Source organism: Peromyscus californicus, unplaced genomic scaffold (assembly GCF_007827085.1).
Source record: "Peromyscus californicus insignis strain IS unplaced genomic scaffold, ASM782708v3 Scaffold_15__1_contigs__length_86483966, whole genome shotgun sequence".
NCBI lineage: Eukaryota > Metazoa > Chordata > Mammalia > Rodentia > Cricetidae > Peromyscus > Peromyscus californicus.
The window spans coordinates 72,401,041-72,426,879 of NW_026294447.1; the positions used below are offsets into that span (position 1 = coordinate 72,401,041).

Below are 25,839 nucleotides of genomic sequence, written 5' to 3' on the forward strand. Positions count from 1 at the left end.
GTTGGCTTAATACCTTTCTTCATCAAAGTATGTCAGAAACTATTAGCTCATGTATATTGGATGCCTTCTGAGAGCAAGACCAACTCCCCTTTGCCTTGGCCAATTACTGCTAATGACTTCTCAAACATGACAGCTGTTATTCTTAACTACTGAAGCAATCACAAAACAATGTTCAAATTTTTTTTCTCAAAGTTTGGATTTCTTGAAAATTAGAGTAAAATTTGGAAATGTAGCAGCGTCTTCAGAATAAATTAGTGAGGATCTGTGGAAGAGAAAAACAATGAACACTTTTGTGAGTTATGGCAACGTTCCCTTCCAAGGGCAGTTTACCTAAGCAAATCGTTTTAGCTGATTTTAGTTGACGACCCATGCGTTTGCGTTTGCTAAGGTATGGTTCAAGGTCAGCCTCTGCTTCAAGCTTAGGAGCCCAGCTTCCTAAACCCTGGACACAATCCTGGAGAATGAAGCTCCATCCAAACTCTCAATGATAGATGCTTGTCTGTAGCCCCAGAAAGGAGCAACCAGTGATCTTAAAGGGCCAGGTTGCTACACTGTAGTCTTGGAATGAGAGCCAAATTCTTGACTTGAGCTCCAGCCTCACTAGGAGATAGCTTTGAGACCTTGGGTAGCTCAGATAGCTGTGGGAGTCTTTCGGAGCTCCGACCTGCTCCCAGCTTATCACAGGTTCTTGGGTGGAGAAGAGAGGAATGAGAAAATATCAGATTGAAAGATAGACCTCAACGATGAGGAGAAAGACAAAGAGAGACACAGGATAGCTTCGGGAGGGCCTGGATCAATACCCAACAGCCCAGAGGTTTATTCAAAAGGGCTTTTTATAATATGCCAAGGGGAGAGGCAAAAGACCTCCTCCTAGCAAGATCAAAGCACACTGTAGAGCCAAGTGTAGACCCTTCCAAATACCTGATAACCACTCCCGTGGCCAAATCATCTTTTTATGCAGCCCTGCTGGGTAAAGCAAGCTCAGATTCTCTGACCCTGAGTAAGATCTCACTAGGAAACCTCTGTGGGCTCCCACAGGTGACCAACTTGTGGAAATCCATATTCCTTATTGTCACGTGAATCACTCGATGAGATCACAGAGGACCTTGAGCCCCTAGTCTTATGGGGCTTTCCCATTCCTGCAGCCATCGTGTTGAGCTGTCTTGCTTAGACAAGCACGATGACTTTTGGGAAGCCAGTGTAGATGCTGCATTCAGGGAACTCCTACTTATCCCAGCCTCCCTCATTCCTCATCCCCTTCCCATTTTTCCCTCTAAATATGTTTTTTTTTTCCACACAAACATTCTAGATCTGACGGTACCGTTTCTTAGGTGTGTGACAGCATTGCATTACATTCTCTCAAGACAATATTTATGGTGAAACTTCATGGCCTTACACCCTGCCTTCTCGCCAGTAGACTGGCCAGCAAGTAGACACCACTGTGGCTCATGTGAAAAGCTGCTCCCCCTGAGAACTATGACTCTTTCTACCCTTCTGTTTTATTTAGTATTCTTCAATTTTAAGGACTAATTTGTTTTCTTAAAGACTTTTCCAGTTTCCTACACTCCACAGTGAGCTATGACTGAGTCTTACACTACACAAATGTGTGCTATCCTTGGGCTCCAGCTTTAAATACTGGCTTGACTTTTATGGTTAATTTTGGGACATGCAATGGAATTCAAAGAATGTATGAAAATTAATTCAACAAACTCATTAATTAACACAGCTCTAACTTTTTTTTTTTACCCATATGAGATAGCCTTTACCTTCATTAATGTAGAAAAAGCATCCCACTGGAATATGAGCTATCTGAATGGTTTGTTTGTGGTTTTCCCCCTAAGTCTTGATAAACATTTTGTGTCTAAATGACTGAAGAAACAAATAGCCAAGCATAATTATTGGCTCTTGAGAAGTGAACAATTATACCACTCAGTATGTTACTATTCATGACAATCAGTTTACAAATGTCCCCAGACTATGTGCTGGGACCCAGGACTTGGGTCATGGGAGACACAACTTTATCTTCTGATTTTGATGAATTGTAGGTGATTCTCACCCCACCCCTACCACACCCCACCTTCTACAACCAGCGTGACTCCAGCCCTCACTTGTGGGAGCAGCCAGGGCGCCCTGTACTTACACCTTGGAGGAGTGACCATTAACAGCAAAAGACTAGAAAGCAGCTCATGACCTTTGAGTCTCAGAAGGACTTTAGTCTCTGAGGGCTCCTGGCACAGCAGTGAGGTGAGCATCGTGACAAAAGAAAGAAGGAAAAGGAAGCTGATGGAGAAGGCACCCCGAGGGGACCTGCCACACCGTCTACAGAACAAAGGCTTGGACATCGAGAAAGGAGATGATTATTGCCTTCCTTCAGAGGAACGTACAGGGAGCTAGCTAAGTCACTCATCTCTGCTTCCCAGCCCCACAGCCATATTCCCAGTGTGGTGTAGGGACAGAATTAATGAGTTGAGCAGATGGCCTGAGACAACCAGCAGAATTTCTCACAGGAAAGAAGGGTAAGGTGAATACTTTATGTTAAAAAACACATAGTGAGCACACAACGTAACATACAAATCCCAGTGCATGTATTCATCAGCTTTCCTGTTGTTATGATAAAACATCCCGGCAAAAGAAAGTTAAGGGATGAAGGGTTGATTTTGGATCAGCTGGTCACACAGCATCCACGGTGAGGAGCAGGGAGGAGGGAAGGCCGGTGCTGCCTTGCTTTCTCCTTTATATCAGTCCAAGATCACTGCCCACAGTCAAGTGAGTCTCCCGATCTATTTCTCTTTACCTAATCTAGGCAATCTCTCACAGGCATGCCCCCAGCTGGCCTCCTAGGTCATTCTCGAGCCCGTGAAAGTGACAGTCATCATACTGAGCACCACATGAACTTATTTAATCTTCCAAACAACCATGTCAAGTGAGTCCTATTCTGACTAATGGCTCTGATGTAGAGATGAGGGAACTGAGGCACCAGGAGGGTCAGTGAAGTGGCCAAGGCAGACAGCAAGTGCTCACATATAGATGACACAGCAGTGACCTGGGTGACACCACCAGGCAGAAATAAGGCTGGCCCACGTGCAGAGGCCCACGTGCCTACCCTTCTTGCTTGAGATCACATAGACCTCCATGCCCATTCACGGCTCAAACGCATCCAGTTCAGAATAGGCTTTGGCTGTTTTGCTAGAGAAAGAAAGGTCAGCTCATCAAATGAACTGCCATCACACTTGTCCCATATTACATTGATGATCAAAGCCAAACCTAAAACCAAGGACAAGGAGAGGGGAGTTATCTCCGACAGGCGTTTAGAACCAACCCTGCTGGAGGGATGTCCTGACCCTATCACCCACCCTGTTTCTTCATCTTTACAACACAGCACTCAGGGTTTAACTTATCGCTTAAAGCTGGGACAGGACTGTGTCCAATCCCAAACTGGCATGAGACACATGACTGAGGATGCTGGGAGTTGCCCGCTGAACTTTTGGCTATCTAAGTAAGATATAGTCTTAGTAAGTAGAACTCTTAGGCCAAAATAACTTTGGAGGGAAGAATATTTGAACGCCACCATTGTTTAGAATCACGTGGCGACAACCTAAAGTTGGTGCGCTTTTATGCAATTCTGTTATCAGTATTTTTAATTCTCTAAAGATTACCCCTCCTGATGGGCGGTGGTGACACACACCTTTAATCCCAGCACTCAGGAGGCAGAGCCAGGTGGATCTTTGTGAGTTCAAGGCCAGCCTGGACTACAGAGTGAGTTCCAGGACAGGCACCAAAACTACACAGAGAAACCCTGTCTTGAAAAACAACAACAACAACAACAACTAAAAAAGATTACCCTTCCCTTTCCTTTCAATGCCTGCATGTGTGGTGTAGCCCCCGGCTCACCACAGCTCTGACTTTGTGTGCCCTCAGAGGATCAATCCTTGAGAAAGTAGGAACACTAGGTGAGCGAACTTGGTACTGATGATGGTCTCTGTCTTTTTCTTCCGTCTTGCTTGGGACTGGACTAATATTCTGCACTGTCTGTTTATGACTGTTAATAAATGGAGTGATGGCTAGTGATAAGTGGTTAATGACTACAGAACAATCAGATCGGTCATGTTACAGGTATGTCTCCAGAAGTGTAGCATGTGGGGGAAACACACAGTGCCCAGCCAGGCATGCTAATGTGAGATGACTATTCTTGGTTGTCAAGCTGATTACATCTGGAATTAACTAAAACCCAAATGACTGGGAACACCATGAGGAATTTTTCCTTCATTAAATTGTTTGAAGTGGGGAAGATCCACTTCTAATCAGGGTCTTTGAGGTGAGAAGATCCACCTTTAATACGGGCCACACATTCTGCTGGTACTGTATACAAAGAACATGGAAGAAGGAAGCTCTCTCGGTCTGCTTACTCTTTTTTTTTCTCATACCTTCCAATTTTATTTGTGTAAAAATCTAAGGAAAGCAGATCTAAAGAGACAGAAAGAGAGTGAGGTTTGCCTGTGGCTGGAGTGGAAATACAGAATTACTGCAGACATAAGGGATATTTCCTCTTGAGATGATTGAAATATTCCAAAATTAGATCGTGGCAACCACTGTCTGCCTGTTCTTCTGCCTGCTTGCCCTTGATCTCACTCTCGCTAGCAAGTCCATCCCTTCACTGGCATCGGAGCCTACCTACTTCTTTGTGACTCCAGCACATACTGAGTACCACCTGAGCATCCAGCCTAGTGGACTGAACAACTACTGGATTCTTGGACCTTCCATTGGTAGACAGCCATTATTGGACTAGCTGGACACAGTCTGTAAGTCATTCTAATAAAGCCCCCATATATATATATATTCATTCTATGTTCTTTTCCTTCAGAGAACCCTAATACACAATGCATCCCTATACTATCAGGACTGGAAGCTTGAGGCGGGAGTTTAAGGCCATCTTTGGCTATATAGATCATTCAAGGCCAACCTGGGCTACATGAGACCCTGACTCAAAAAAATCTAAAAACAACAACAACCCCCAAAGCAACAAAACAACACAACATAAAGTACAAGAACTAATATAGCCCATTTAAAAATACAGAAATTTGAATCTTTTTCAATGTTTCTTTGTCTACAAAAAACATCAAAGTTAATTTTATGAGTCAAGACAGACTTCAAATCATGGCAAAGTGAAAAATTCATCTTTCGAGAGTGAATATGTTTAGATCTACCTCGTGGTACAGGCTTCTTTTTTTTTTTTTTGGTTTTTCGAGACAGGGTTTCTCTGTGTAGCTTTGCGCCTTTCCTGGGACTCACTTGGTAGCCCAGGCTGGCCTCGAACTCACAGAGATCCGCCTGGCTCTGCCTCCCGAGTGCTGGGATTAAAGGCGTGCGCCACCACCGCCCGGCGGTACAGGCTTCTTTTACATTTCTTTAATGCCAGCCTTTCTTCATCTGTTTATATGTAGTCACACCTGTGTATAGCCAGCCACACCTGTGGACAGCCAGCCACACCTGTGGACAGTCAGCCACACCTGTGGACAGTCAGTCAGCCACACCTGTGGACAGCCAGCCACACCTGTGGACATGCAGCCATACCTGTGGACATCCAGCCACACCTGTGGATAGCCAGCCACACCTGTGGACAGTCAGTCACACCTGTGTACAGCCAGCCACACCTGTGGATAGCCAGCCACACCTGTGGACAGCCAGCCACACCTGTGTACAGCCAGCCACACCTGTGGACAGTCAGCCACATCTGTGGACAGTCAGCCACACCTGTGGACAGCCAGCCACACCTGTGGACAGTCAGCCACACCTGTGGACAGTCAGCCACACCTGTGGACAGCCAGCCACACCTGTGGACAGTCAGCCACACCTGTGGACATGCAGTCACACCTGTGGACATGCAGCCACACCTGTGGACATGCAGTCACACCTGTGTATAGTCAGCCACACCTGTGGACAGTCAGTCAGCCAAACCTGTGTACAGCCAGTCACACCTGTGGACATGCAGCCACACCTGTGGACAGTCAGTCAGCCACACCTGTGGACAGTCAGCCACACCTGTGGACAGTCAGTCAGCTACACCTGTGGACAGCCAGCCACACCTGTGGACACTCAGTCAGCCACACCTGTGGACATTCAGCCAGCCACACCTGTGTATAGCCAGCCACACCTGTGGACAGTCAGCCACACCTGTGTGCAGTTAGCCACACCTGGGTACAGTCAGCCACACATGTGGACAGTCAGTCACACCTGTGTACAATCAGCCACACCTGTGTAAAGTCAGCCACACCTGTGTATAGTCAGCCACACCTGTGTATAGTCAGCCACACCTGTGGACATGCAGCCATGCATATACAACTTTTACAAGTCTGTAGTTACTCAGCCATAGACTCCTGAAAGCCTATTTCATTGTAAAGTACATCATAAATGTATACAAAATGTGTAGGTACAGATACAGTTTAAAATTATAATAAAATGACCACCATGCTTGGATCACCCACAAAAATAAACAGTCTGAATACCTTTGAGATCTGGGTGCCTCTGCCTCTTAGTATTCATTGTTTCACTTCTCCCACAAGAGCTAGCCCTTCCATCCAAGCTTCATTTCTACTTCTTAACCAAATGCATAAGAATCCTTAAGTAACATGATGCTTAATTTTGTCTACTTTTGAATTTCAGACAAATGAGGTTGTGGCATGTTTGTATCTTTCTTATCACCCCCTATTGTGTTTTGAGTTGTGTCCCTGCTAAAGAGTATAGGGATTGACCTTCACAGCTGTGTACAGTTGTACTTTTTGACTATGTGTTACCCTTTTCGGCCCACAGTCAACAGCCATGCCCAGACCACTCCAGATGTTGCCGACACGAACAGTGGGTTAACCCACTGTCACTGAGCACTTGCTCAAAGGCTTCCCTGGGCCATAACATATCCCTAGGAGTGAAGACACCCACTCAAGAATATGTACGAGTTCAGCGTGAACAGACACCCTTACCACAGTGTTGTCCAATGAGGGCTGTCAATTCACACTCCCATCAACCCCAGATCAGCATTTCCTTCATACACTTGTGTAGACTTGGCACAGCCAAAGACTTTGAGTTTTTCCAATTTGGCAAGTTGAAATAGTGTTCTTCCATTGGTTCAGTTTGCATTTCTGAGACTATTGATGCCACTGAACTAGTTGGTACATGTTAATGGCCATTTACATTTCTTCTTCTTGTGATTTTGCTCATTTATTTTCCTGTGGTGCTGCATTTTCTCAGTGTATAGTAGTTTTTCATGTATTCCTGACCCTAATTTTTTGTCACACCATGTTACAAATGTCTTCTCCAAGTTTGTGACTTCTTTTTGACTTTTTTAAAAAAAGTGTTTTATGATGAATAGAAATTCTTAATGTTTTTCAAGTCTGAAAATTATTAAAATCTGGATTTTAATATTTGACTAATTTTAATTTAAAAAGACATATATAGATGGGCATTGGCCATCATCCTGGCCAGAGCCAGCCTAGAACTACTAAGTTGGGGTATGCTTGACTATCAGCTCCTCTCAATTTGTATGCCTTTACTTTCCAGTATTTCCGAAATACTTCTGTAGAAACCACATTGGTAAAGAAAGGTTAATAGTAAACTGTTTTTGTTTCTTGCATAATCATTTTGTTTTTGTTAAAAGACAGTTTCGTTACATATAGCAGTCTGAGTTGCTTTCTCTGAGCACTTTGAAGGGTTTCTTCCTCTGCAATATGACTTAGCTTCCATTTTTACACAGAAATCACCTGTGTGATTTTTTTTTTAAATGTAGGCAATCTGTCTTTTCTCTCTAGCTGTGTTGAAGATCTTTCGGTATTCCGTGTTCTACAAGTTGCCCTTACTCTAGCTCGATACGGATTTCTTTCCATTTCATCTTGTTTGGATTTGTCAGTTAACTCGAGAAAGGAAAAAGAGACAATGGAGAAGAACGGCCCTTCCAATTTGCTCTATTATTTCCTTTGCAGGAAAATCTGATTAGTTGTTACGATAGATCACTCCCCCCCCCCCCCCCACAGCCTTTAGCCTCTCCATGTTCTTTGTTTCTGTCTTTGCAGGTCACATTCTAAGCACATTCATCTGCTCTGTCTCAGAGTTTGCCAATTCTCTTTTAGTTATGTCAAAATATCACTTTTTAGCTATGGGGTGGTTATTTCTGTCCATTTCGTAATTTCAAATACTATACTCTTCATTTACAGATATTCCATTTGACTCAAAATATCACGTTTCTAGTTCTTTTGGAGAATATTTCATCTTTATCTATGGTCACACCAACCTGAATGTGCTTGGTCTGGTCTCAGAAGCTAAACAGGGTCAGCCTTGGCTAGTATGTGGATGGGGGACTATTCCAGCTTTTATCTTTCAAAAGACTCCCAACAACCTCTTATATCTTTCTGAGAATTAGATAAATACATACAATTATAGATGTTTTTAAAATCAGTTTTGACCTCTAAGGATAGTAATTTCCTGTGACATGATCTAATCATTCTTCTGTAATCTAAATATAATTCCAATTTAATATGCAAGCTTAAATTCTAACATAATTCCTAACCTTTACTCATGTTGGCTTTATTTTCATGTTTCCAAGATTTTTTTTTTATTCTTATGGAAACTTTCAAAATCTGTACTTAAAGTGTCTTCCTCTAGGGACCAGAGAGATGAATCAGTAGGTAAGGTATTAGCTATGCATCTTGACACCCAAGCTTCAACCTTTGAGCCCTTGGAAAGCTCCTGGTGCAGTGGCACACATCTGCGTTCTCAGCACTCCTACTGCATGATGGCAGGAAAAGACAGGAGCATCGCCTGGGAGCTCACACGGGGCCAGCGAGGCTAGAATGCTCCACACAGACAGCAGCAGAAAATGGGAAAGACCCTGCCTCAACAACATGGAGAGAGAATCGACTCCTGAAAGTTGTCCTCTAACCAACACACATACATGGCACATGTGCACTCTCTCTCAAAAACAAACAAAATAACCAAACCAAACAACCAACCAAACAACAACAACAACAAAACAAAGACATGTCTTCCTCCTCCTCCAGAATGAGATGTACTTGCTTCCACCGGGTACCTAAGGTTATACCAAGGAGTTTTGAAATGGTTTACTCGGAGTTGGGGGCCACAAGATGTTTAGTGAGATAAACTAGCAAGAGGAAACCAGAATTCAGGATTTGGAATAATCCAGGGAAAGGTTCCTACTCTTCCCCTTCCCATTCTGTTCCTAGCTGAAGCCAACACAGCTTCCCCTCTGTCTCCCAGGCACTTCCTGTCTCCCTCTCACAAAGGCTTCAGGCACCCCCCCCCCCCCTGCCAGATGTTTTCTGAGAAAAGGCTACTCCTGCGGCAGTTCACCTTCCTGGATTCTTGCTTCCCAGCTCATGGCCTCTAAAGATGTCCTTGTCATTGTAACCAGTTCAAAGAGCTGCACCAGGCAGTGTTACTGTGACATCTAGATGACTCTCTGACTAAACAGAGAAGTCCAAGTCCCCTGTTGTCACTAGACAGTGTGGATCTGGCTTCAACAGTATGAACTCAGACCCCACCGTGAAGTGCTTTTCCTTTTTCCTAATTATTTTCATAAACACTTTTTTTTTTTAAAATTAAAAAACCAAATCTCCTTTCCTACTGTTTAATGGCACCATGGGCCAAATACTTAGCTTTCTCTTTGTAACTAGTCCTGTTTACACTTTAATTTCTTTCTCTCCCACCAGCCCCACTTCACTCTGTCTCTTCTCCTCTAGTCTCCATGGAGATTCTTTCTGGTACCTCCAAGGGTCACAGGGATCCTGGTTTTCAATGTTCCACGTTTCTCCTCTCACATCATGTTACCCTGACTCACTGGTAAGTAGACTCCATAAGTTTTGGCTTCAAGAAGCAAACCCACAAACTCCAGATGTGCCTGACAGATGTTCCATGAACTTTCCATATCTATCCATCTATCTATCCATCCATCCATCCATCCATCCATCCATCCATCCATCTATCTATCTATCTATCTATCTATCTATCTATCTATCTATCTATCTATCTATCTATTTTGGCAGCAGAGTGAAGGAAAGGCTAAGGGTCCAATAGCTCAATTAGAATCCAGCCAGGAAAAAGGGTCAACATCCCCTTCCTGTACCTATGATCGTTACCAGTGTTCCCGCTGGAACTCTCCTCGCTTTGTTTAGTGGATCCTGGAAGTGATGTTTAGAAAAGCAATTACAGTAATTGCTGAGGTTTAAATATGTGTTTTGGGTTGTTTGTTGTTCTCCAACCCAAAGTCCTGCTGCAGAAACTTGCCCCCTTGCTGCAGTGGTGTTGTGAGGTGGGGCTTGGGTCATGAGGGAGAATCTGCAGGGACAGGTTCATGCCTCCCCATGGAATGGGTTATTTAGGGTGTGAGTTTGACTCCTTTTAATCTCTTCCTGATATATCTACTTACTTTTCCACTTTCCCCTCATGACCTGGAGCAATAGGAGACCCTCTCCAGAAGCTGCTCAGATGCCGGCACTATGCACCTGGACTTCCAGCCTCCATCCATCCATGATCCAGAATAACCTTTTTTTTTTCTTTACAACTTATCCAATCTCAGCTATCCAGTTTAGCAACAGAAAACAGACAGCGATTCTGAAGAAGGCCTTTTTCTCACTCCCAAACTCACCGTCCAACTCAGCAGTTCACTTACACATGTTAGTGTATAGATAGGAAGGTTTTAGGCAGTTTTAATAGTCAACAGACACTATCTGTGACAAGCTCAATATGTATTTCTGTTTATTATGAATTCTCAGGAAAAACAGCACTCCAAGGACATATATCTGAGGAATATATAGGGCATAATTCTGTAGAAGATATTGAGTGACAGATACTCTTGCATTAAGAAAATGATGTCTCAGGAACAGAGAAATAGGTTAAGGGTTGCACACCACCTTTTATATAAAAATAATTTTGTTATTTCTTCCTCCCTTCAACTCCCCCAGCTCTTATAGTGTCTAGAGAAGGCAGCTAGTTCAAGGAAGCAGGCAGCCATTGTTGCTCATTCATCCATCATTCAGGGACAAGGCGCAGTGCTCATTCAAGTGTCTCGGTCCTTTCTTTAAAACAGGCTCATTGTCTTGGAGTCAATGACAACATGTCTAGATTTCATTTTCATCTCAAATTTTATCTCACTCAAACATTTTTGGGGTAGAAATGTTTAAGAATAAACTTTAGAATACAATTAGATTATGTGATGTATTTTTACTTTTAATAAATGAACTGTCCTTCATTCAAATTAGCATTTCTTCTCACAGAAGAAAAAAATAAAGCAAGGAAAATTGTGGAGAGATGAATTAATGTGACATTTAGAGCAAGATTTTAATGACACAAAGGGCAAGAACATCAGAGCTTTGCTTTTTTTCCTTTTACAATTACAACTTGACATATTTGAGGATGTTGTTCCTAAAATGAACCTTTTAAGCAGAAAGTAAAAAATGAATACATGAAAAGAAAAGATGCAGCAGTAAAGTCACATTGGTCAGGGCAGTCAGAGCATAACCAAGACGGACTTAAACATCATCTTTCCTAGACTTGGTAGGAAGATGCTCAGTCCTTGCTTCAGTCCATATTGGTCTGTGGAGTCACGGAAGGTGAGCCTGAGAAGGACCTCAGACAACACTTAAACAGATGAGTATCCAGATGAGGCCCAAAGAGGTCAGCTAAGGTCACACAGGCAGCTTGCAGCCTTAAACTCTCTCCTAAACCACACTGCCAATAGGTGCAATGGAAATACTGTAAAGTGTTCACATCCACATCAAGCCTAGAGAAATGAACTTGTGGTCTGTGAAAGAGATAGAACCGCACATGGGAAAATCATGTTGAGATAAGTTAAAAAAAAATACATGCATATACCTGAAGTATTTTCTGCAAATTTTTTTTTGTACAATAAAAAGACATTCTAAAGGAGAACCAGGTGAGTGTGGTTTTAATGGAATCTATTCCTCTTTGATTAGGAGAGGGAGATAGAACTGAGGTGAATGACTTGTAGCAGCAGAGAGGCAAGGGATGTTCAATTCATTATAAGGAAGACGTTTTCAAAGGTCAAAGTTATCCAAAGATTGGATGAGAGATGAGAACATTCATCACTAAAGGTTATTAAAGCAGAAGCTGGGAGAACTTGGCAGGGCTTCTATGGCTTCCAAATGTAGAGAAGCTGTAGAGACAACCTGGGAAGATGCTGAAAACGGAGATTTCTGAGTCTGTGCCCAAGAGGGTGCCCTGGGACTGGTTTTTTAAGAAGCCACACCAGGGATTCTCCTGTTCAAGGAAACGCATCAGACACCTTTAAGGGAGTGTTGCACCTCAAGACTCTACAGTTCACAAGGCGATGGGGATGATTTGCCATGGTGGTAAGGAATCCGCCTTCCAGTTTGGGTCCTGCCCAAACTCGAATTGCATCATGTCATTGGGACTCAGATTTCCTGTCTGTAAAAACAAGTGAGGTTAGATGTCTCTTAGGGCTCCTATATGCTAGGAGTTGGGCTTCTGAGGGTAGCCTGGAGGAAATTCATCTCCAAAGTTCCTGGGAAATTCTTCAGGACATTCGGGGGACAGAGAATTATCTTGGAATGGTTGTCAGTGACAGCTGGGCAAAGCTGTGTGATATGGCTGCTTTCATGGAGTTGGCAGGCATTCTGGCCAGGATCTGTCTGTCTCCCACCCGTCAGGTCGGGAGGAGATGGGGTTGGAAACTGGGAACCCAGGAGTCTCGCCACTTGCTTTAATTATCTTTGTGACCCAGTTACTACTCAGGAAAGGAGGTCTTAGGAGGCTCATCTGCTGTCCAGAAAGGAGAGCGTTAGGATGACCATGAAGTGACCTTTCTGTGGACACCGTGCTCAGAATCCACACCTCTGGGTGGGGAACTGGTTTGGCATGGCTCTATGCTTCCTATGGATGAGCCTCAGTGATGATCTAATGTTGAGCTCTGCTTTATCCTTGACGTTGTTCTTCCCTATCCAATTTTCCGTCTATTTCCCCATGGGAACATTTATTCGCTAAGTCTCACCCTTGTAGCTCCTCATTCCTCACTGTTAAAAAATGGGCCAGTGTTTGAATGGTTTGCCTTTTATCTTCTCTTCCCAAATATATCTATCTCTTATTTCAGCACACATCCTTTGGGGCCTTCTCAGCCCCTACCTATCTAGACACAGATGGAGCACCAGGCATTTCTTTGTCGTCTTTACCCAAGGAATATCTAGGAGTTTACCCAGGCATTCCTAATGGGAGGAATGAAAACAATTTCCTTGGTATGTCAATAGGGAAGCTTCAACCCCCAAATCACAGGAGGTGTGGGTGAGCAGGCTATCCCCTGACTAGGTAGGGGGTGCCTTATAGGTGAACACATGGAAGCTGTAGTGTCCTGTCGAGTCCTTGGACATCATGACTCCTCCATCTATATTTTTTCTAGAAAATGTCTCTAGATCTTCAACCCTTTATTTCAAACTGTGTCCTTGAAAGGACCACCTGATGCCTTTTCCCACCTTAAATTTACGCCGGCCAACACTATTCCTGGATCTGCTTCCCCAAACTTACAACTTCCTCAAGTCTATATACCGGGCTAAAGGACCTCCTTTACCTAATGTAGGTTAGAATGATACAATATATCTTTATTTTTGTTACATGCATTTATTTTCTTGTAGTAAATACTTAATAATGATGTATCCAATGAAGCAGATGATGCATTTGAAGACCCAGATGAGAATCAAGAGGATACCATGGTGGAAGGGGGCTTTAGTTTCTACACATTTAATCCAAATAGGTGTTTCTGGTGCAAAGTCTGAATGGGTCCTGAAGGAATTTACCAGATAAATGTAATTTGTAAGATAGAAGGTCACAAAATACTTCCAGCTTCTAGGAAAGGATGTATTAGCAAGACTGTAAACAAATGGACCATAAGCCTGCTTATAGCAGGCCTTATCTGAAGGACCAAGCATCTATTCACATATGATTGTGAAAGTCAGTCAATGCTATGGATCCATTTGATGTCAGTAGTGAATTCTAGAAAGCTTTATTTATTTTTATTACCTGCCTTGTTCATGCATATGCCTCCTTTCCTATTCCTACCCTAATTCCTTTCTAATTTTTTTAAATCAATATTCCCAGGATGGCATTTTTATCTCTAAAGTATTTCAGTTTTGATGTAAAAACAACAGATGTTCTTTGATTTATATATTTATAAATATATACTTATTTGATAAAATAAGTAAGTACACTATTCATTGTAAGTTGAACGTATTGTTAAGTTCAAAGTATACTTAATATGCCCGGGCTGGTTGATTGTTGTCAGCTTGACTCAATCAACAGTCAAGAAAACACCTCAACTGAGAAAATGCCTCCATCAGACTGGTCTCTAGGGGGTACTTCCTTGATTGACTATTGCAGAGGGAGGGCTTAGCCCATTGTGTGTGGTACAACCCTGGGCAGGTGAGCCTGTGTTGCATTAAAAAGCAAGCTATGCAAGCCATGGAGAGCAAGCCTGTAAACGGGTTCTTCCAAGGCTTCTGCTTCAGCTCCTGCCTCCAGGTTCCTGCTTCAGTTCCTGTCCTGGCTTCCCTCAGTGATGAACTGCAACATGGAAGTTTAAGCCAAGTAAACCCTCCCCTTTCCAAGTTGCTTTTTGGTCATGGTGTTTATCACAGCAACAGAAAATCAAACTAAAACTTAGTGGATACCCAACTAAAAATGAAATGAACAAGTGGGCAAGCAAATTGGGTAAATAACAAAATGGAACTTTTATCTATAAAAAGTAATTAAAACTATACACTTGGCTAGATAGGAAGCAATTAGTTTTCAGAGAACAATTCAGTATCAACAGAAAGATGCATACCATAGTTTGTCTTAGGAGACTTGCATAAATTTGATGTCTAAATCTTCAACAAAGGTAAGAAAAACAACAGACAAAATAAATTTCTGTGGCTTATATGCCATTTTGTCTATGATATTTCATCATGGCAGCTGGGCTTTGGTGGTATTTGAGTTCAAATGGTGACTTTATGGGCAATGAGTTGAGGTACTCATAGTTATTGAGGGTTTACTTGCCTTTTTAGTTAACAAGGAGCTATAGCGACTCTTTGCGCATGCATACTGCTTATGAAGTTTGACCCACGCAGATTCATATTACTGGTCCCATAGTCGGGGTAGTATTTCTATCACCTTATAAAACCATCCCTAAGAACCTGGCAACTGTTAATTTCTTCCCATTTTGTGAATGTACATGGGATAAAACGTTGCAATCTTTGGGGTCTGGCCTTTTTTCACTCAAGGAAAACAAGGCTGAGACAAGTCCAGGATACTGTGTGTGGTACTGGTTCACTCTATTCTACTGTCGCATTTGCATAGACAAGACTTTGACTTTGTCCATCTATTTGCCCGATAAATGGCATTTGGATTGTTTCTAGGCTGTGGAGATTGTGAATAAAGCCACTACAAACCCTTGCATATGAATTTTTGTGAAGATGTGTTTTCACAGCTCGTGGGTAAATAGCTCGGATGGGTAAGTGATGCTGGCCTCTCTAAGAAACTGCCACATCTTTCTCAGGGCAGCTGCACCATTTTGCACTCCCATCAGCAACAAGAAAAAGTTCCAGCTCCACCATGTCATACCAGTCCTGGCACCACCAGTGTTTTTAGCCATTATGGCATTTGACAGATACTGAGTCCTGATGGCTCCTGAATTTTGGAAAGCAAATAGCCAAATTTTGGAAATGAAAGAAACACCAAAACTTTTGCTTGGATTCATTTACTTCTTTGATGGAAAGCAAGGAATACACATCTCTGTAAGAAAATTATGAAGAAAAATGACTTGTTCAATCAAAATAGAGAGTGAACAGGGAGAGGAATTCATTTATTAGTACTTAATAAGGAGACTCTAAGAGATTGGTGCTATTTACAAGGCAAGGTGCTCTGTGATTACTTTGTGATTATTTTTGGAACTATAGCCATGAGTCTAATAATTTCACAATCAAAAAATTTAAAAGGAGGGGCTGGAGAGATGGCTCAGAGGTTAAGAGCACTGGCTGCTCTTCCAAAGGTTCTGTGTTCAATTCCCAGCAACCACATGGTGGCTCACAGCCATCTATAATGAGATCTGGTGCCCTCTTCTGGACTGCAGGCATACATGCAGGCAGAACATTGTATACATAATAAATAAATAAATAAATCTTTAAAAAAAAAAAAATTTAAAAGGAGCCGGGCGGTGGTGGCGCACGCCTTTAATCCCAGCACTCGGGAGGCAGAGCCAGGCGGATCTCTGTGAGTTCGAGGCCAGCCTGGGCTACCAAGTGAGTTCCAGGAGAGGCGCAAAGCTACACAGAGAAACCCTGTCTCGAAAAACCAAAAAAAAAAAATTTAAAAGGGGGTTGGAAAGACAACTCACAGTTGCTTTTGTGGAGGACCTGAGTTTAATTCTCAGCATCCACACTGGGAGGCTCACAACCACATGCAGGGGACTTGACGGGTTCCTTTGGGGTCTAAGGAGACCTCCACCCAAGTGTGTATATGTGCGTGCATGCACACACACACACAGTTAAAATTTTTTTTAAAAAAATATTAATTTTTAAAGAAATAAGCTTGGCTGTATTGAACCACAAAACAGCAACAGAATGCAGAGCAATATTTTAAAATTCCTTTTAAAAAGGAGTTTGAGCACAGTAAATAAAAAGCTTAGTAAAAGCATTTTATAGAATTTGAACATGAGAATTTCTTAAAACAAAAACCTTTCCTGTAGGTATGCTTAAATGTAGCTAGGCATGGTGGTATATACCTGTTCTCCCAGTACTGGGAGGTTGAGGCAGGAAGACTGTAAGTTCAAGGCCAGCCTGAGTTACATAGTAAGATCACATCCCAAAAGAAACAAGCAAACAAACAACCCCAAACAAAATGAGACCTGCTTATAGCCCCAGGCCACACTGCTAATCTGTCAGCTCATGTACTCCCAGAGGCAGCAGCTACACACACTTGAAAGGCTCATCACACTAGGGTGGTTCTTAATGATGGACAAAGAGCACAGTTTCGATAAAAAACAAGAGTAGGATGGGCTTTGAGTCAAGCTCCTCACAGAGGTTTGACTCACCACTAGACACCTCCACATCAGCATCTAGACCACACAACTCTAATAGTCTGGTTGTCACTGACACCTTGTAAGGATGGGTTACCTGTGACGACACTGGGGATTTTGGAGAGAAAGCTCTTAACTGTTCTGATGGGCACACCCCCTGTCTTGTCATCTTGCATCTTGGTAATGATGTCCTCGATCTGAAAGAGGTTGAAGAAAAGAGGTGTTAGTTTTTTTCTTGCACAGTAATACTAATGCAAGCCTTTGTTAAATAATCCCAGTGTGTATAACCTGAGGGCTAACAAGAGGAATTAGTGAAAACCCCCACGCAGCGGTCAGAAAACAGTATCAGTGTTTGCTAGGTGTGAGTAGGTCAGAGCATGTTCCATAGGAACAACCCCTTAGTGCACCAAGGGAAGAAGGGAGAATTGCATTGGGGTTGGCGATAGGCTCTAACATGAACACCAATGTGTATGTTGTGAATAAAGCCACTACAAACTTTTGCATATTAATTTTTGTGAAGATGTGTTTTCACGGCTCATGGGTAAATACCTAGGATGGGTAAGTGATGTTGGCCTCTCTAAGAAACTGCCACGTCTTTCTCAGAGCAGCTGCACCATTTTGCACTCCCATCAGCAAAGATAAGATTTCTCCTCCTATACAAAGTAAGTTTTCATCATAGCAAACTGCCATAGTTGATTCCTCCATAATGGCCATTTCCTAAGGTTCACCCTAAAATGTTAACATAACCCAATCGTTGGGTTCGAGCAGGGCCTTTGGGAGGAAGACCACAGTGGGCAGCTGTCTTCGTGGAAACAGAACAGGGAAGAGATGGACTAAGGAGGACACACATTTGTAGGTGTGAGTTCACAAATGTAACTTCCTGGGCAGCAATGTTCAGAATAGGATCTAGGAACGTTTGTAACAAGGATGTGGACCTTTTTGTTTGGGGAGGTGGAACAAGCAGAGGAGGGGAGGGGCTAACAAGTAGGATCGACATAGTTTGGTTCTGTAACCAATAGAAATATCTTTGAACTGTTGGGATGGATCCTCTGAGTAAGACCTTGTCACATGATTTTAAAGACAGAAACTTAGCCGGGCAGTGATGGCGCACGCCTTTAATTCCAGCACTCGGGAGGCAGAGGCAGGTGGATCTCTGTGAGTCTGAGGCCAGCCTGGTCTACAGAGCGAGTTCCAGGACAGGCACCAAAACTACACAGAGAAACCCTGTCTTGAAAAACCAAAACAAAGAAACAAACAAACAAAAAGACAAAAACTTAAGCTATTACTTAATTTCCTCTAGTTTGACATATTATTATTACATTGCAGGGGTAACTGATCGTCTCAAAGACATGAGTCTAATAACTGATTTGGTAGCAACAGATATGTTGTTAGATACAAAGTTAGGACACACTATAAGATCATTACCACCATGAGGACCAGTGAAAATGCCCACCAGACATTCAACATACATTGTATTCAACATGCACAGAGTGCACTTGTTCAAGAGTCTTTAACTAGAACTAGATTGGAGACACCACCTAACCCAGGACCCAGGGAATTGTGTCTTCTGGTTGCCAGGAGAAGGAAACTGGACATCTGTAATCAACACCAATGGCCATGACAGATATTAAGAATTGTTACAGCCATCACCAGGTCCCACAGATGTCCAGCGGCAGAGCCAAGTTAGACTCCAGGGCTCAGGTTTTTAAACCCTGAGCTATTCCATTTTCCAATAGGATTCTCAGAAAGCCAGCCAAGTGTGGGAGCCACCCTCCCCTGGAGATGCCTTGTTTTTCCGGCAAAAGTACTGAGAAAGAGGGGCTAAGGATGTAGTTCTGAGGCAGAATATTTGTCTAGAATGTAAAATGTCTTTCATTCCATCCCAAGAACCACTAAATAAATAAATATGAGACTGTGAAAGAATCCCAAGGCCCTAGCCCCTCAGATGACAGCATCTCATAGTCAGGAGAGTCATTCCCTGCAGCCCGAGAATCTGTGTTCTGTTTAATTACAGTCTAAGAAGGAATTTAATCCATAGTCCCATCATCCACCTCAGCTACTGCTTGACTTCCTGATAAACTCAACCACATAATCACTCTGAGTATCACTCATCAATGGCCTAGAAAAAAATGATCACATTTAAAAAATAATTTATGCCCTTGATCTAGTGTGCTGTTTGAAACCAGAAGCATCAGTTATATTGATGGTTGCTATGGGAAAACCAGAAAATATCTTTGAGGATTGGCAGGAAGCCAATAATTCAATTCAGTTAGACCTCTGAGTGGGCATTAGATCGTAATACTACTCAGTCTCTGCTACTGTGGGCCAGAAGGGAAGGACTGGCTGTGCAGAGGAATTCTCCATGGCTCCTTTCTCCTCTGCCCTCTTGCTTCACCATGTGATGGAATCTCAGAAGGGCATATTTACTAAAGAGGAAGATATATATATATATATATATATATATATATATAATCACTATATATGTATGCATGTATGTATCATTATGTTGGTCTACAAGATATCAAGAAGTGTATTGCTCATCAGAGGTAATAGTCAGATCAAAAGGCCAGTCTTGCTGGGTGTGGCTGCATGCACCTGCCATCACAGCACTAAAGAAGTAGAGACAAGAGCATCTTGAGTTCAAGGCCAGCCAGGCTATAGAGTAAGATAATAAATAAATAAATAAATAAATAAATAAATAAATAAATAAATAAATAGATAAATAAATAAATATCAATAACAAAAAGGACTGCTGATTCCTCACTGGACTGTAAAGGGGATTACATTCGGAGAAGTTTACAGCATCAGAAATATGGAGAAAGAATATTCTGCAATGTCCCATGCCTGACTCTGCTGTGGTGTTGATACACACCGTAGTCCCTGTCCTGGCCTCATGGTGCATAGGGACTCTACTCACTAACCTTTGATCATGGGACTAACCTGGCTGCTGTCCCTGAATACATGTGACCACAGGCACATCATGCACCTGTGCTTACCAGCTTTGCTAGTGGCCTCATATAGTTGATGTCCCAAGAAAGATGTGAGACATCTTCAGTGAACAGGACCAAACCCATATCTTAGTCAGAACAACCCTGGCTTCCCTGTTCACCCAGAAGTAACAAACTAATGTTTCTATGCTACTGACTCAAGAATGTTTACTTTAAAGCAAAATAAAGTAAGGATCTGACAAAAGGCACTTTTCAAAAATTGCCAAAGCCACAACAGATATTTGGCAGGCAATCAGAATGGATGTAAGTTAGATTTAGGGTGCCTTTGGAACCAACCCCTTTTAAGAACACAGAAACTCAGTATACAGTATGCACCATCTACTTTAAAACTCTGACAGGCTATCCTGGTTGAGGTAGCTTATTCCACCGTTGTGTTAGTAGACAAGTGTTCGGGAGCTCTGCTTGATGCTGGGGCACCACCCACTTCAACATTCTCTCTGAAGTTCCTAGTCATGGGTTTTGGAGAATTCCCAAGAATTCCCAAGAAGGCCCCGGGAGCTTATATGAACACTGACAGGCATTTTCAAACATCTACTTCCTGGTTATCTGCCTTAGGTATCTTCAATAGATGTCAGATTGTTCCTCAGTTGTTAATGGACTAGACATTGTTAATGTATATAATGGAGTTTTTTGTCTGAATCTACTAAATTTTAATGGACTAGACATTGTTAATATACTTCTTGACTGTATATATTGTATATACTTTTTCTTATATTAGTTATAACTTTTTTATTTTAAACAAAAAAGGGAAAATGTGGTTGATATATTGTGCCTCCCAAGTGATTTGACAAATTCAGACAAAAAAATTCATTTTTTATCCTATTTAAAACAAGTAGTTCCTTTTAAAAAGTAGATTCAATAATCTACCTTTTTATCTTATCACTCAGCCTTCAAAGGTCTTTAGCAAAGATGTTAACTAACTCGGAGGCCCGGAAGGTCTCAGAGCTGGTAAGCAACAAATCTGGATTCCTATCCAAGTCTGCCTGAATCTAGTATGTCACCAGAATCAATAACATAGAAAGTTCAACATCCTTTCAGATCATCAGAAAACCTTAGTTATCACTCTTCTTCATTTCCCCGGGGATGGGAGACAGGAACAGACTTACTTATATTTTCTTGACTGTTAGGTTGTATCTCACTCTGACACCTTTTGTTCCCAGGGAATAACACGGTAAGTTCCCTGACATCCATTGATATGAAGACCCCTGTCTAAGGTAATGTGTTTGGACCTATCTGCCCCTGAACCAATCAGGGAGCAGGTGGCCCCTATCTGACAGCCAGGTGAAGCAGAGAAACCAGCTTGGCTGGTTCTGCCTGAGTAAGCCCCAATAATAAGGGTGTTCTTCTCCGAGGAGCTCAGCACCCAGCACAGATAAACAGGTACAAGATTTTTCCAAACATCAGAAGGACAGCAGCCATTGCACTAGCCAGTGGGCTTTCTTTTACAGAAGTGATAGACAATTCACTGAATTAGTCCTGAGTCGGAGGGAGAAAGAGTGACCTCTCTTTGGAAATGGAAGCCATGGTGGGACCACATCAATGGACTATGAGGTCTAGAGAGACCTGTGGCCTCACCAGAGTGCTCAACACCTCTGGACATCACTATCCTGTCTCTACAGTTATATGTGTGTTTACTAAGTGGATAATCTGGTTTGAAAATAGGAGAGGCTGCTCTGACCTGCCCAGTGCTAAACTGTGTCTAAGGGGTGACAGCATCACAGATTGGGGATGGGGCTGGGTAGTACTGGGGAGCCCTGATTTTTTTACAGACTACACCAGGCAGATGACATCAGAAACCAGACAAAGATGCAGCCCCAAGAGGCCCTGGCACTGGCCCTTCTTGGTCAGCCCAGACCTGCTCATCTCTGCCTTTCTGGATGACAATCCTGTCAGAAATGACAAAGGGCCCATATTAGCATTGTTTGCGCAATTTAATGATCCAATGAACTAATTTATTTATCTCATGCATTGTTTCCTCAGCAGAGGATTTTTTAAAGAATGTCAAGTGTGGGAAAATTGTAGTGCAATTATTGAAAAGAAAAATGCCTACAACTCCAGGGAAGGAAGTTATAAATATATAAATATATAAAAGTTATGAACATATAAATAGGCTGATGGCCTGTGCCTCTGGCATGGAGATCTTTTCATCCAAATGTTTCACTTTGACTTTGCAATCAGCTGCTTATTTCTACTTTGGCTCTTGCATTTAATTAAAGACCTAGTCTTTCCTTGTGTTTGTGAATGAATGAAATTGATCAGAGGCAGTAACCTGAACTGGCTGATGACAATCACAATTCACAATGTAAAATGTATCTGCTTCACTGAACATGATCTGTCCCATCTGGCTCCCAGAAGATGGGGACGTGTGTGTGTGTGTGTGTGTGTGTGTGTGTGTGTGTGTGTGTGTGTGTGTATACACATATGTGTGTGCATATATATGTGTGTGTGTATACATATATAACATATGTTATACACATGCATATATCTATATATATCTAAACAACTGTTAGTTATCCAACTCTTAAATGTATTCAGGTTCACTCAGTCACTTTCAATGCCAGGCCCTATATTAGTTTCGATAGTTAAAAAGGCATGTAGGTGGGCTGGGGAAATAGCTCAGTGGCAAAGTGTTTGCCGAACAAATCTGGCACCCAAGTTTGAACCCCCAGAACTTAACATAAAGCCGGGACAGCAGTGTGCATCTGTAACCCTAGTGGTCTCATAGTGAGATGGAAGACAAAGATAGAAGCATTCCCAGGTAGAAGGATGCTCATCTACACTTGCATCCATCTATACAGATCATATATATACACACATATGTTGTATACATAGCACACCAAAAATAGGCAGAAGAACTCATTCTTGGTCATAATGGATTAATACAGTTATTGAATCAGAGACCCAGGTTTGTGTTAAGGATGTGTTGGAGACAGCTGGGCCAAATAATGAAACACTAAAGGATCTACTTCAGGAGGCTCTTGGCATGGATTCCATCACCACTATTTTTTTTTTTTTTTTGCCATCCCAGTTCAAGGCTTGGAGGGCATCTTGGGATTCCATCTTCTACATCTTCTAGCTATTACACTGCTTGTTAAACAGTTTTGAGGGAAACTGACTGTTGTGTTGGTAATGGCAATATCAGCAGCCTGGAGGCTTTCTCCCCTAGAAGTGGCTTGTGGATGGCAGCTGACATTGCTAGCAATTGGTGGCTCATTTCTAGGAGAGGCCTCACATTTCTGTTAACAGGGGGACAAAACAGGCAGAGTCTGATTTGCTCCTCTAGTAAGGACAAGCACATTCCTTTCTAGAAGACCCCAGTGTTTTCTCAAGTCTCCAGCCAGAAGGGAGTCACATAGCCACTTTGAGCTCCAAATGAGGATGGGGGAAAAGGTGCTCGGCTTTTCCAGTCCCTGTACCACATGGAGGCAGGGGAGGAGGACAGAAATGGGGTTGGGCTAACCAACTAGCCCTCTATGCTTTGAAGACACCATGGTTACTGACACTCAGGAAGGATGGGCAGGCAGGCCCTGGTTCCTCTGTTTTCTACACGGTAACCTGCACAATATTCTTAAAAGGGGAAATGTATGCATTTAACAGCATTGCTTAAACATCTGTTTATAGTGTCCTAGAACATCTTGTTATAAGCTCTAGAAGACCCTATGTCTTTTCTTCATTTCAGTTATCATGTCAATTTGTATTTGTTTCCTGTTAGACTGTTTTGCTCACCACTGACTCCTCATTAGTATTAAGTTCAGGAAATATTTATTGAGTGGATACAACTATAAAAAGATGAATGAATGAAATTATATATATATACATATATATGTATATATATATATGTACACACACACACAATACCCCCACAGGGTTCTCTGTGTAACAGTCCTGGCTGTCCTGGAACTCACTTTGTAGACCAGGTTGGCTTCAGACTCACTGAGATCCTTCTACCTCTGCCTCCCAAGTACTGGGATTAAGGTGTGCACCACCACTCTCTGGCTATGAATGAGTGCTATATTCTTAAAGGAATTTTCCTCCAATGCCAGCACTGAATGATGCTCAACACATTACAAGAGCCTTGAGGGTACCATAATCTCATTCAACTTCAGTCTAAAGTAAATTTATTATTTACATTTAAGGACATCTTGCTTTGACATTGGTTCTATAAAAAGATTTCCTACATTTTAGTAACTACATTCAAGGAACACCTCCACAGGCACCCAAGTACCAGCTGAGACTGGAGCTGGATTTCCAAGGATCAGACCTGGCATGATTTTGGCTGTGCCAGGCACATGGATGAAAACCACCATAGCTTTGGGCTATGGTTTTAATATTACCACATGGAGTGTTTCATAAGTTACTGTCATGGGGACATTTTCTCCCATTTAATTGAAGAGAAACACAGGAAGAGTGGCATTCCAGGACAGGGACTGAATAGCTTCATGACACTTCAGAGAAAGCATCTTTGCCTTGAGCTTGGTAGGAAGGCTGGAGGCAGACTTGTCTTTTTTGTATAGGAATCTGTTGTTGCTCTGAAAAACAAGAGAGCTGATCCCTTGGGAGGGCTGTGGACTGCATGGACTGGAATGTCTGAGTGCAAAAGATCAGCTTTAATGGTTGGAGAGCAGAGGACACTGGCCAGAGAAACATACCAGCACCCCTGAAGACCTCATCTCTTCATTAGCATCTCTTCAAATGACTCCGATTTGTGTGTTGTCTGCTTCTTGACATCTTTTCTTTCCTGAATAACAGGCTATATTGGCGTGTGTGTGTGTGTGTGTGTGTGTGTGTGTGTGTGTGTGTGTGTGTGTCAGGGGTAAATAGCTTAAGGACCCATGAGACTCTCAAATAGTGAGATTGGAGCAGGAAAGTCGGTGCTCTTGCTCCATACCTGGCTGCCTGGACCTTCACCCCAGTGGATGAGGACATTATGGGAGGGACTGGGATTCACCTAAGTGTTTAGTTGAGTGGAAGGGGGTTAGAAAGTGGGCCCCATACCATGTGCATAATAGTTTAATATACAATATGAAAAATAGAAAAATGCCTTTCTCCAACCAATGAGCATGGCCTAACCCCTGGACCCCAAGAGTGTGTTACCTTTTATGGTACAGAGTCACATAAAAAAACATTGGCCTTAGAGGGGAGAGTGTCCTGTATTTTTATTCACAGTTCTTGACAGCATAGGACTTTTCTAGTAATAATTGGCTAGAGAGTGATGTGAAAGAAGGAAAGGGTCAAAGATACAGGATTTCCCACTTTCAAACATGGGGGAAGAAACTAGAATCCAAGGAATGCAGGCAGCCTTTGGAAGGACACAGATTCTCTCCCAGAACCCACACAAAGAAATAACGCCTTTGCTAGCACGTTGATTCTAGCCCGGAGAAACCTAGTTCAGCTGTCTGATCTTCAGGACTGAGAAGATGAATGTCATTATTCAATGAAGCCACTAAGTTCGACATTTATTACGATCACAATAGAAAACAAATACACACTGTGCCACCCACCAGACTAGTAAATGTTTGGAATTCTGCATTGTTTCCAAAATCAGGATAGTACACCTCCAGACAGGAAGTGGGAAGCCTCCTTACACTGCTGGACAAACCAATAGTCAGCCAGCACTTGAGGCAGCGGGAGGATGGGGGAGGATGGTGGGGAGGATGGCGGGGAGGATGGGGGAGGATGGTGGGGAGGATGGTGGGAAGGATGGCGGGGAGGATGGCGGGAAGGATGGCGGGAGGATGGCGGGAAGGATGG

General features: G+C 42.6%; 1 protein-coding gene across 7 annotated transcripts in view; it reads right to left on the bottom strand.

The window, feature by feature from the left end:
• Positions 1–25,839, bottom strand: part of Rgs6 (regulator of G protein signaling 6) — a 564,321-nt gene that overhangs the window by 157,429 nt on the left and 381,053 nt on the right. For 6 of the 7 annotated variants that reach the window (XM_052739378.1, XM_052739381.1, XM_052739380.1 and 3 more), the window contains exon 3: positions 17,178–17,277. The exons of the other annotated variant lie outside the window; for it this stretch is intronic. In XM_052739378.1, the coding sequence (XP_052595338.1) occupies positions 17,178–17,277 (100 nt within the window). The remainder of the gene's footprint in view (positions 1–17,177; positions 17,278–25,839) is intronic. 7 annotated transcript variants of the gene reach the window in all.